Source organism: Pristis pectinata, chromosome 5, assembly GCF_009764475.1.
Source record: "Pristis pectinata isolate sPriPec2 chromosome 5, sPriPec2.1.pri, whole genome shotgun sequence".
Taxonomy (NCBI): Eukaryota; Metazoa; Chordata; class Chondrichthyes; order Rhinopristiformes; family Pristidae; genus Pristis; species Pristis pectinata.
In genome coordinates, this window is record NC_067409.1 from 51759526 (window position 1) to 51772847 (window position 13322).

The 13322-nt window shown below is 40.5% G+C and overlaps 1 protein-coding gene across 17 annotated transcripts in view; it reads right to left on the bottom strand.

The window, feature by feature from the left end:
• Positions 1–13322, bottom strand: part of zgc:110045 (uncharacterized protein LOC664755 homolog) — a 160656-nt gene that overhangs the window by 27841 nt on the left and 119493 nt on the right. For 16 of the 17 annotated variants that reach the window (XM_052015478.1, XM_052015477.1, XM_052015476.1 and 13 more), the window contains 4 exons: positions 6451–6474; positions 6321–6353; positions 6123–6239; positions 2172–2303 (listed from right to left, as the gene is read on the bottom strand). In XM_052015478.1, coding sequence (XP_051871438.1) covers positions 2172–2303; positions 6123–6239; positions 6321–6353; positions 6451–6474 — 306 coding nt within the window. Of the gene's footprint in view, positions 1–2171; positions 2304–6122; positions 6240–6320; positions 6354–6450; positions 6475–10125; positions 10214–13322 lie in introns of all 17 variants that reach the window. The other variant, XM_052015479.1, reaches the window with a different exon arrangement.

Below are 13322 nucleotides of genomic sequence, written 5' to 3' on the forward strand. Positions count from 1 at the left end.
CCAAAGCATTGGGAAACAGTGACAGGATTGGTCACAGTCAGCATAGATTTACAGAAGGAAAATCATGCTTAACAAATTTACTGAAATTTTTGAGGATGTAACGTATCAAATGGATGGGGGAGATCTGAAGGCTTTTGACAAAGTCCATTATAAGAGATTGATGTTCAAAATCAAAGCACATGGGATTGGGAAATAAATGGGTCCTTTTCTGAGCAACAGGCAGTGACTAGTGGGGTACTACGGGGTTCAGAGCTGGGACCCCAACTATTCACAATAAATATTAATGATGCAGATGAGGGTATTAAATCTCCAAGTTTTCAAATGACACAAAGCTGGGTGGGTATGGGAGTGTGAACTGTTAGGAGGGTGAAAAGAGGCTACAATGCAATTTGAGCAGGTTGAGTAAGTGGGAAATGCATGGCAGATGCAATATCATGTGGCTATATGTCAGGTTATCAATTTCAGTGGCAAAAACAGGAAGGCAAATTATTATTTGAATGGTGAGAAATTAGGAAAGGGGGAGGTGCCACAAAACCAGGGTGCCTTTGTACACTAGTCACTAGTAAACATGTAAGCACAGCAGGTAATTAGGAAGGCATATTGGGCTTCATTGCAAGAAGATTTGAGTACAGAAGGAGGGATGTCCTACAGCAGTTCTACAAAGCTTGGATGAGACGACGCCTTGAATACCATGTTCAGTTTTGGTCTAGCCCTCTGAGGAAGGATGTGCTTGCCATGGAGGGAGTTCAGTGAAGGATCACCAGACTGATTCCTGAGACATTGGAATTGAAAATGTAAAGAGATAATGGGGAAATTGGGCTTTTATTTACTCGAGCTTAGAAGAAAGAGAGGGGACATCATTGAAACTTATGGAATTCTGATGGGACTTGACAGGCTAGATGCAGGAAGGATATTCCTGATGGCAGTAAGGGGTCAGTCATTTAGGATCGAAATGAGGAAACATTTCTTCATCCAAAGAGTGGTGAACCTGTGGAATTTTCTACCACAGAAGGCAACTGAGACCAAATCATGAAATATATTCAGGAGGAGATGGATGTAGTTCATATGGCTAAACAGATCAAAGGGTATGGGAAGAAAGCTGGAACTGAGTACTGAATTTGGATGATTAACCATGAACACATTGAATGGCTGAGCAGACTTCAAAGTGCAAGTGGCCAACTCCTGATTTCTATGGTTTATGTTTCTATACCTACAGTCTACAAGATTCAACAATGTTTAATTTAATTTGAAGGATGCAACATTGTATCTAATATAAAGATATTCATTATTCACCTTTATTTCATCAGAGACCATAATTATATCCTTTTAGCAGCCAGTGTGAATAAATTTGATGCCACTCATATCAAAGATGTGTGGAATTTAAAGAAAGACCAGATGAGTTGTGAGAGTACAATAGTGTTGTAAATTAACTTCATTGGACTTTGTCTATGTACAATGAGTGATGCACCTGTATATTGAACACAATGCCCAGTACTGGTACACTGCAAAAAACCTGAAAGATCATAAAAGTTAGTTAAAGGAAGTGCCTGGAAACTGAATCCCTCCTAAACTGCTTTGCAATAATCGCACATCTATTTATGACAATATACATTGGATACAGCATTGGATCATGATCACAAGATATGTCCATGCACGTTTTGAGTGCACACTCCTACCTTTGAATTGTTAATGTATTTTTCTTGATCATTTGTGGCTCAATCCCATGCATCCATTGACCCATTCCTGTGCTAAGTAGTGTCAGGGTTCAGCCTTTAAATGGCACTCTCCACTGTCAGACATGAATGTGTTGCTGCTACCTGCTGAGGTGGCAGCAAGAGGCTGTGCAGGGGCGGTCATGTGCCTGCTGCTTCACTGATTCTGATCTGTACATCCTGGTGGATGAGGTGGAGTGGAGAAGTATGTGCCTGGAGAGATGAAGTGGAGGTGGCAGGAAGTAGTAACACATGGTGATTTGCCATGCAGTTGGGAACAGCAAATTAAAATTTCTATTGGCATTATTAAGTATAAAGATGGCCAGGTTTTAATTTTGTTTAGATTGCTGCAAATCACAATCTGGTCATTCAAGCAATAAAATATATTCACTTTCTCCCCCTGTATCGGGAACAGGAGTATGCTAACATTACTCAATTTATATTTTTCTGATGCATTACCTCACGGATTTCTTTAATCTTTGAACCTCCTTTGCCTATGAGAGAACCACATTGGCTTGCTGGAACAACCAGACGTAACGTCACAGGTGGTTTGCTTGCCACTGTACTATTTGTCATTGAAGCATTTATATCCTGTGATTAAAAACGTCAGTCAGAATTAGTATAGGATTTACCATTCCATTTAAAGTTTTAATCCTCTACTCAGAATATCTGGGATTACACCAAATACAGCTGCCAAGAATGATGACAGAAGTTCATTCTGTATGCCATGGAAAGTGAATACTCACAGAATTCATACAGATGGCTAAGAGTCAACGGGCCAGAATTTGTAGTCAGCAAGGATCCAATGATTTCTGAATTAAGTTTTCAATTCAGACTACAAAAAGTGAAGAAGGTGCATTTTTATCCTACCAGGGACTAGGAAAGAGCTTTCTGAAGAGCAATCTGATTACATGGGGTGGTCAAAATATGGCAGGCCCACAACAAAGGTGAAAACAATATTTGACAACCAGCTTTGCCAAGCCTTCATCTTGTTTAAATTTGTCCAAAATAACTTAAACATTTGCAATGCTCAGAAAGATTCCAAAACACTAGGAATTCATTTAAAAGCTTAAAAAGAAAACTAAGACATTTAAACACACTCAAACAATTATAAAAACCTAAATTTACCATACCTTGGGCTCCCCAATGAACCAAGTGGAATCGAAAATTAGAGTCCTGTCAGAGAAATGATGGTGAGCAGCTGACCACAATTTTGGAACATCAAAGTTTCCATGTATATCCCAAAGCTGCTGAAGTTACATTGGGAAATGCTAACCTTTCCTCTAAAATTTGGGCCACTATATATGTGGAAAAGTAACAGATTATTTAAAAAGTTGAAACACAGGGGTCAAGATGATTACAATACATTAGTGACTTTAAAATAAAGATATATATTCTTAATGGCAGGCTCACATACCAATAGCTTCCAAACTATTAGTATTATGTATAAAGAAGGAATCAATTTTTGCTGTGTATCACCAAATAATATGAGGGGAGTCTCATTGGACCTGACTGCTGCCAGGATTCATCACTCCTGCCTCCACCTCCCCACTTGCACGTGTTTATTAATTCATTTTCAGGATATGGGCATCAGTGGGAAAAAAAATAGAGGAAAGTCGAAAGCAAAAGAGGAAGGCAAGAAGAGAAGGGATCAAGCAAATGGAGGCACAATACACCAGCAGACGATGTTAGTGTTTGGAAAGGAGTTAAGATGACCAAAGTAAGAACTCTATATCTAAGTGCACATAGCAATTCAAGCAAAATCCATGAACCAACAGCACAAGTAGTGGCAAGTGGCTATGATTTGATATCCATTAAGCAGACATGGTTACAAAAAGATCAAATGAAAATAAAAAAAAAACTGAAATAAAAATGGATATTGTTGAGAACCCTCAGCAGGTCAGGCAACATCTGTGAAGAAAGAAACAGTTAATGTTTCAGGTCCAAGACCCTTCATCAGAACCTGGGAAGAGAGATACAGGTTGGTACAGGTAGCAGAGAAGATGGGGGAGGTGATTGTAGTAGGGAATAGTGAAGTGGCTCTGCAGCACTCTAGTGGAGAACAAGAGGATGATCATGTAGCAGAGAGATAAAGGGGGACTCTGCAGGGTTGGTACCAGGCAAAGAAAGTCTGGAATCGGTTCAAACTGACCCAAACCACAAACTGCAGGCTAAAGTGAACTACAATTAACTCATGCCTGGTCACCAGCCTAACAACAATCCCATAGAATCCAGGACGGAAGGTTGCCATTGTTCATACAAGGTAAAATGGAACTGCACATGGCTAATGTAGCACACAAGGCACTCAAGCTTGACGGCTCACATAGCACATAGGTGCTGAAGCTTGACACTGCAAAAGGCTTAGCTCACTATGTATACTTAGCGCATGTGGGGTAGAGATGGTGGGGGGTGGGGTAAGTAGATAAGAAATAGTAATAAGAATAATGGAAACTTTGGATCGGAGAGCATTCGTTCAAGGACGAGTGACTCCCCTGTTGACGTCAGCTTGTAACAAAGAGAAAATTTGTTCTGAAGGTAAACCCTGGACTCTGTGTGAATTCTTTCCATCTACAGGGATGGGTGGCACAAAGAGAATATCTCTGATAGGCTGAGACAAAATGACATAATGCCGCAGTTAAGGGTAGTTAAGATGCCCTGCTGGGTATGTCCTACAACCTTGCCATTAACATGTTATACACTCAAAGAAACAACCTAATCCTAACTATTAGCTCTATGTGGAGTCCAGTGATGGGTCAGAGTGATAGATGTGTTGGCATCTGCCACTCAATACGTCTTGCATTTATAGTGGTCCCACAAAAGTCTGGTCTGTTGAAAAGTCTGAGCACCAAATGTTCCCTTCACTCTCCATAGCCATGATGGGTGTGCTGCTCATCTTCAAAACAAATCCCCACTCAACAATTTTAGTTAAGAAGCTTAAGAGTTGATCGCCATTAGCAAAATTTGGCGATAATAAATTTTTGATATTTAACAACAGGGGTAAGGAGAAAAATCAAACAAAAATGCTGTTCAAAAATGGTTACTTTTGAAAAAAAGTGAATGAAGCTTTGGTTTTTATGATATACTCAAACCTCAAGCAACAAGCATCAGACTAAAAAGGCAGAATTAAGCTGAATAGTAAGGCATAATTATTTACAGTTTGTAGACACCACTTCTATAAACCTCAATGACAGGTCCAATAGTGCAAGTTTCCACAAGCATAAAATATGGTCAAGGCCATTTAGAAATAATAAAAGGCTTTTATGCATGGAATGTGTGCTGCAAAGTGTTTACTGATTCAACTGCATTTCACCATCATGGTGCAGCAAAATATTTTTAAACTCTCTCCGTAATAAGAGTTCGTTGATTCTGATTTTTTTGTGTAAAACATGATTTAAGTATTATTGCTATCATTATCGGTAATTTTATTAATGATTTTATTAATAAGATAATTGTGGATATTATGAAGACCTTTTGGTGTACATTATTTGCACATATCAATAAAACTAATTTTTTGTAAACATTCAATAGAAAATGGTATTTTTTCTCAAATTTAAAAGGCGATTAGTTTTTAAACAAAAAATGTCTAAATTCATCAGTATATGTCAGTAAAGACTTTGTTAATAAAGTTATTCCTTGTTATAATGTAGAGAGCATAAAATTCTCTTCTCCTGGGTCAGTGACCAATGATGGGTTAAAGTGCACTCAGGGCTGGTAGTGCCCCCAAAGGTTAAAGTGCACTCAGGGCTGGTAGTGCCCCCAGCATTTTTTCCAAGTCATTCTTCATTTGTCAACCATCTAAATGCTGGCAAGCAATGGCATTTTGGAGACAGCAGTGGCATCACAGTCTGCTGCCTTGTATTAACCGGTTGCTGATATCCATAAGTCAACATTAAGTCAAAGCAACAAATAGGAGATGGATAATTTAACATTTTTTCTACATTATGCCCCAGTAACACCAGGACCAGTGAGATATCACACACAGCCTAGACCTGCAATTATCCCAAGACCTACTAGGTCGTGTAGATCATAAATACCACAAGCAGTCAGTATTAAAAACATTTTTTTTTAAAAGAAAAAACATTTCTTTTTCTTCTGACCTATTTCTATTGCCAATCTAATCAACAAGTCGAAGTTGTACACTATCCTGATTTGGAAATATATCTCATTTCTTTCATTATCATAGCTCCAAGTCCCGAAACACACCCCAGCGACAGTGCTAGAGCACCTTCACCAGAAGGACTGCAGCAGTACAAGGTGGCAACTCATCACCAACTTCTCAAGGGCAGCTAGGATCGGGCAATAATTGTTAAGCTTTGCCAGTGCCCAGATTCTGAAAAATGAGTAAATTAAATTTTTTAAATTGAACAAATTGAATATGTCTTTAAAACTTAAAAATGTATGCTTGCTTACCTCTTCAAATTTGTTTGCTATCATCGAAAAGGCCTTGAAAATGGCATCTGTTGGGCCTGTTATCGTTACAATGCGCTCCGGACAGGATCCCTCTGAAATGTTGATTCTTGCACTACTCTATGAATCAAAATAAGTCATTGTCCAAATACCATTAAAAAATCAATCTTTTTTATTGAAGAGAAACAAGCTTCAACTTACCTCCTCTCTCATCTTTTTCACTGTCTCTCCTTTCTATAAAAGGGAAAAATAAATGTTCATACAGTGACTGCAACCTTCTTCAGACATGTTGAAAACTGAAAGATAGAGAATTAAAAGTAACTGCACTAACCTTTCCAATGATGCTTCCAACTTCCTGTAGAACAATAGGAAAAAAATTATAGCTCAAATATCACATTGCTCAAAGAACTACAAACCCTTTAAGTAAGTTATTTCTCCAAATCAGAAGAAATGTCTATGACTTTTAGAGCATTAAAGTTTTTATTTATCTTTTGAGTTAGGTGAGAGTATTCATGTTGAAGAGCATCTACATATATTAGTCCAGCACTGGCTCTGCAGATATACTGATATATTGTTAGAGGGAGGTTTCCAGTTTAAAGGCCATTTTGTGCTGCAAACCAAAGAGAACTGAAAAATGGTCACAGCCAGAAAACAGAACACTGCCCAACTGCATTTGGCTCCCTATACTAGAGACCAAAGTTTATTATCTAACCCAAAACATCATTTAGTATAAGGTACTCTATTACCTTAAATAGTACATTGTGCCCAGATATCATCATGTTTAAAATTAGTTGGTGTGCTGGGAATGCACCCCAAAGTGAATGTTGGCAATTATTGCCTATAGGAATCACTTACCATTTGTGCAATAGATAGAAAGGTTTGGATTTTCCTCTCAGATTTCATCCAAAAGTATGAATGGACAGGGCCTGTCAACCTGAACTGCTAGTGTTCCTACAGTATTTTAACAGAGTTAAGTCTATTAAAATATTGTAGGTGAACTGAATCACCAGAAATGCTTCTAATTAGCTATTCATCTTTTTGGCAGTGGTAAGTAACAAGCTGCTACAAGCTTTAAATGCCTCCAGCATCTAGACATCATGAGACCTTAGCAGTAAACCAGGAAACTGCCTGCCTATTCACTGTCAGTCAGGTTTGCTGCAGGAACAGAGACACATGGTGATGAGACTTTGCCCCTTCAAAAAGTCACGGGGAGGACAGAATACAGGCAGTGAAACTTGAAGAAAGCAGAATAGAAATGGAAGGAGGTCGTCAGAATAATTGGTGCCATTTCTAATATTTGACACTCAATCACCAAATGCTGCAGGAAAAGAAATGCTAATCATAGCAAACCAGGCAAGGTAAGAAAAGCAAGTTGCATCATCCAAGAATGTGCCACGTTGAATGTTCTTGATTACTGCAGAGTTCTTCTGAACAGCTTCCATGACTTGAGTGTTAAACTGAACCTCTGAAATGATTCCATTAGGGCCAGAAATCACCCTTCAAGCACATTAATCTCCTCCTGTGGAACCCCATCATAGAATGTCTTCACTTGTTATCAGCTCCCATTCATTGCTTAAAATTATAGAAATTAGAATTCTTACCATACTTCACCTTAAGGTAACATAGTGCCCATTATACATCCAGCTTTTACTTCAGTGTCCCATCATTTGCTTCTTTACAGAGAATCCTCCTAATAAAAACCTTTCATTCAATGCTTAAAAAACAGAAAGAGGCAATTTGACTGATTGGACATATTTTAGCCTGAAAGAGGACTTGGGTTTAGATATGGGTTTAAATCTGGCCAAAAATGAAAACTCATCAGAAAGCTGGTTCTGTTTGGCTAAACTGTGTTTACAATTTGGACAGGCTAGGTTGGTTGTGTGCAATTCCCTGGTGAAAGGAAAGGTGGCTTTCAACACACAGATGTGACAAAAGACCATTAACCTGAAATGTTAACTCTGTTTCTCTCTCCATAAATGCTTCCTGACCTGATAAGTACATCTAGCATTTTGTTTCTGTTTTCAGATTTCCAGAATCTGCATTTATTTTGTTCTTGTGATTTCATATTCTACAAAATTTTGTTATGCAACATGCAGTAATTGTTTACAAAGAGCATAATTGCAACATAATTTTGGAGTTATCATTTTCTTCATGAATTTCCTGGACTTTTGAAACTGACCATAGCACGCAAGTCAAGAGCACAATAGGGTTGATGGTGATGATAGTTCACAGTTGCTTCCATGGAGAAACACCAGCTAGCTGTTCCTGACTTCCATACCTCTGTATTTCAATGTGAAAGTCAGAAATATGTTGGAGCCTCTAACCTCTAGGTTTTCGCCGGACTCAGCAATGAATCCAAGGGCAGTGCTCAGTCATGGTAATCTGAAAGGCCCAATATATTTTGTAAATGGTTCCTCAGCATCACTCATCCATGGCTGGTGCATGAAGTGCAACACCATTCACTTGAGTAGGGTTAGTAGTCCAAATTGAACATGGAACATGAAACATTGGACAAATACAACACAATTCAGGCCCTTCGGCCCACAAAGCTGTGCCGAACATGTCCCTATCCTAGAAATTACTAGGCTTACCCATAGCCCTCTACTTTACTCAGCTCCATAAACCGATCTAACAGTCTCTTGAAAGACCCTAACGTATCAGCCTCCACCACAATTTCTGGCAGCCTATCCCACGCACTCACCACTCTCTGAGTAAAAAACTTACCTCTGGCATCTCCTCTATATCTACTCCCCAGCACCTTAAACCTATGTCCTCTTGTGGCCATCAATTCAGCCCTGGGGAAAAGCCTCTGACTATCTACCCTATCAATACCTCTCATCATCTTATACACCTCTATCAGGTCCCCCCTCATCCTCTGTCTCTCCAAGGAGAAAAGGCTGAGTTCCCTCAACCTGCTTTCATAAGGCATGCTCCGCATCCCAGGCAGCATCCTTGTAAATCTCCTCTGCACCCTCTCTGTGGCTTCCACATCTTTCCTGTAGTGAGGCGACCAGAACTGAGCAGAGTACTCCAAGTGGGGTCTGACCATGGACCTATATAGCTGCAACAATACCTCACGGCTCCTAAATTCAATTCCCTGATTGATGAAGGACAATACACCATATGCCTTCTTAACCACAGAGCCAACCTGCGCAGCCGCTTTGAGCGACCTATGGACTCGGACCCCAAGATCCCTCTGATCCTCCACACTGCCGAGAGTCCTACCATTAAGACTATATTCCGCCAACATACTTGACCTACCAAAATGAACCACTTCACACTTATCTGGATTGAACTGTATCTGCCACTTCTCAGCCCAACTCTGCATCCTATGTCCCTCTGTAACCTCTGATAGCCCTCCAAACTGTCCACAGCACCCCCAACCTTTGTGTCATCCGCAAACTTACTAACCCACCCCTTCACTTCCTCATCCAGGTCATTTATAAAAATCACAAATAGTAAGGGTCCCAGTACAGATCCCTGAGGTACACCACTGGTCACCGACCTCCACTCAGAATACGACCCCTCAACAACCACTCTTTGTCTTCTGTGGGCCAGCCAGTTCTGGATCCACACTGCGATGTCCCCCTGGATCCCATGTCTCCTCACCTTCTCCATAAGCCTCGCATGGGGTACCTTATCAAACGCCTTGCTGAAATCCATATACACTACATCTACTGTTCTCCCTTCATCGATGTGCTTAGTCACATCCTCAAAAAATTCAATCAGGCTCGTAAGGCAGGACCTGCCCTTAACAAAGCCATGCTGACTATTCCTAATCATATTATACCTCTCCAAATGTTCATAAATCTTACCTCTCAGGATCTTCTCCATCAGCTTACCAACCACTTACCTCACTCACCGGTCTATAATTTCCTGGGCTATCCCTACTCCCCTACTTGAACAAGGGAACAACATCCGCAACCCTCCAGTCTTCCGGAACCTCTCCCGTCTCCATGGATGACACAAAGATCATCGTCAGAGGTTCCACAATCTCCTCTCTCACCTCCCACAGCAACCTGGGGTACATCTCATCCGGTCCCAGCGACTTATCTAACTTGATGCTTTCCAAAAGTTTCAGCGCCACTTCTTTTCTATCAAAAGGATGATAAAGGCAAGTCACTTTTATTTTGCTCAATTCCAATATTTCTCAATTAATTGTTTTTAATTTATCTCAAGTAAATTTGTTTCATTTTTTATATTTTTTTGTTTTATTAGTTATCAGAGACACTTAGGAACTGTGGAAAGTTTTGACAGCATGAAATATCAAAAGACCATCAAGATGGTCTGAGGGTGGGCCTTCAGCATCCGTCTTGAGGCTTAGGCACCACTTGTGGTTACCAAGTCAGCAGGATGTCTGGCCTCAGTGCAGTAATGGGGATGGCATGGGACTGAATGCAAGGAGCAGGTTACATCAAGCACACTCTAACTCCTTGTAATTGAGAGGGCTGACATACATCCACAATTTCTCAACTGGCAATCTCTAAATGAGTAAAACAGATGACTGGTAATTTACCTGAAAGGGCTAGAACATTGCCTGCAGTGGTGCCACTTAGAATGAACAGGTGCTCAAGTTTTCCCATTCTGTAGGGCTTCCTGCATGTGGGTGTTGTCATGGATTCACACACTGCAGAACAGGCACCCTCAGAACAAGCAAGGGTCATCGTCCCCTTAACATAAAATTGATGTGCAACCACAAAAAGATATGTGCATAAGATTCTTGAGCAGCTGCTATGGAGAGATTCAATTTCCCCAACCTCTTTAGATACGATAGAGGCAGGAAGGTTGTTTCCACTGGGAGGTGAGACTAGAACTAGGGGACATAGCCTCAAGATTCAGGACAGAGATAAGGAGAAATTGCTTTTCCCAGAGAGTAGTAAATCTATGGAATTCTCCACCCAGGGAAGCAGTAAAAGCTACCTCATTAAATATATTTAAGACGTAGTAAGATAGATTTTTGCTTAGTAGGGGAATTAGGGTTATGGGGGAAATGCGGGTAGGTAGAGCTGAGTGCATGGCCAGATCAGCCATGATCTTATTGAATGGTGGAGCAGGCTTGACAGGCCAGATGGCCTACTCCTGCTCCTATTTCTTAAGTTCTTAAGTCCTGCAAGCAACTTAAAGATGCGTGCAAAGGAACAGAACATAACACTTCCAATTTGGTTTATGATGTCAGTCAAAAATCTGAACAATAAAGCCTAATAAATAGCAAAGGAACGCAAGGTGTGCAATCAAACAACCCAGCTAATGCAGAAGATCCACGATAATTCTGGGGTGGCAATTCTAGAACTGTCCAGGCACCCAAAGTGCATCAGGGTGCCGCAGTGGAGCTACTGCAGTGGAGCAGTGTGAGGAACTCCGCTGCAGTGCCCTCATCAGGCAATGCAGTGCAGCTGCTCACACCGCCAGCCTGGATATCTCTACCACTGCAAAGTTTACTTAGATTGCTCCAGTGGAACAATATCATAGGTAAATGCCATGCCCCCACCCTCCCCATCCTACTTTTAGCCTACTCCTAACCCCTTTTCCTCTCTAAATCTCCTCACATAATGAATGCAACCAATGTCGAGCAGTCTACGATTCACAGTCTTCTATTTATCAAGCAAATTTAAACTGATCTTCCACCCTGTAGCTGAGAAGGGGCAATGTGGGAAAGTATATAGTGAACCTTGCAGTTCCTAGGTACTTCCGATTGATTTGGGGGATAATGGATTGTCATGTGATTGTGGTTAATTTGCATAACAAGCCACTTGTCCCAGCTTGCTTAGGTCACTTCTGTACGGACTTCAGAGGTAATAGAATCAGAGCTGTACAGCACAGAAACAGTCCTTCGACCCACCATGTCCATGCTGACCTTTTTGCCCATCTATACTAACCCCATTTGCCCATATTTTGACCATATCCTTCTATGCTTGCCTATTCAAGTGCCTGTCTAAATATTTCTTAAATGTAATGATTATGTATGTCGCCACCATATCCTCTGGCCTCTGTGTAAGAAAAAAAACTTTCCCCCAGATGTCCTTTAAAACTCCTTCTTCTCACTTTACACCTATGCCCTCTTGCTTTTGATACTCTTACCATGGAAAAAAAGATTCTTTCTACCACCTTATCTATGCCCCTTATAATTTTATATACCTCTGTCAGATCACCCTTTAGCCTCCTTCGCTCCAAGGAAAACAAGACCAGCCAGTCCAATCTCCCTCCATAACTAAAATTCTCCAATGCAAGCAATGCCCTGATGAATTTGCTCTGCACTCTCTCCAGCACCACCTCATCCCTCCTATAGTCTGATGATCAGAACTGCACACGATTTTCTAAGTGTGCTCTAACCAGTGTTTGGTCAAGTTACAACATAATGTCCCAACTTTTATACTCTATGCCTCAACCTGTGAAGGCAAGCATGCGGTATGCCTTCTTCACCATCCTACCCATTTGTGTAGCCACTTTTAGGAAACTTTGTATTTGAACCCCAAGGTCCCTCTGTTCATCAACATTCCTTAGAATTCGACCTTTTACTGTATATGTCCTACCCCTAGTTGACTTCCCAAAATGCTCTCCTTCATTTTAGCAGCCTAAATTTGGCAACTGGCATCTTCATCGAATCAAAGGTAAATAGAGCCAACATTCAGGACCATTCGTAGATGACTAAAAATTAAAATTTAAAAAAAATTATCAAAATTGTAAAAACTTGAAATCCCTTAAACATTTCAAAATGCATAAAAAATGTAAAACATTGTATCAAACATAAATAATTAAAACAATGACCTCCACGGTTTCCTTCCTTCCTCATGGTCTATTAATCTCACAGAAGATAATGGGCTCAGGTTAAGTGTGGAAGAATTTTACCAAGTTTACACTTTGCCATGCTGTCAGTCAGTAGAGTTCAATGACAAGTATGCCAACAAGAATCTGTCTACAAGTCTAGGACTTCTGCAGATGGATATACGTGCTAAATTTCAAACTTGGGGCCATTTATGCAGGGCTAACTGCAGGCCTGGTGCGAGGCATAGCAAATAGAAATAGGAATTGTGATACCAAAATCATCTCAAATTGTTGATTCCAATACTGGCAGAATGCCAACCTCTTGATATTTACAAATCTGCGTGAGTAATCCACGCAGCTACTGTTAATTCTACTCATGATCGGTTGTGAGCCTCATCAAGTGCCATCATCATGTCTGACTAGCACGTCTTGGTCTGCACG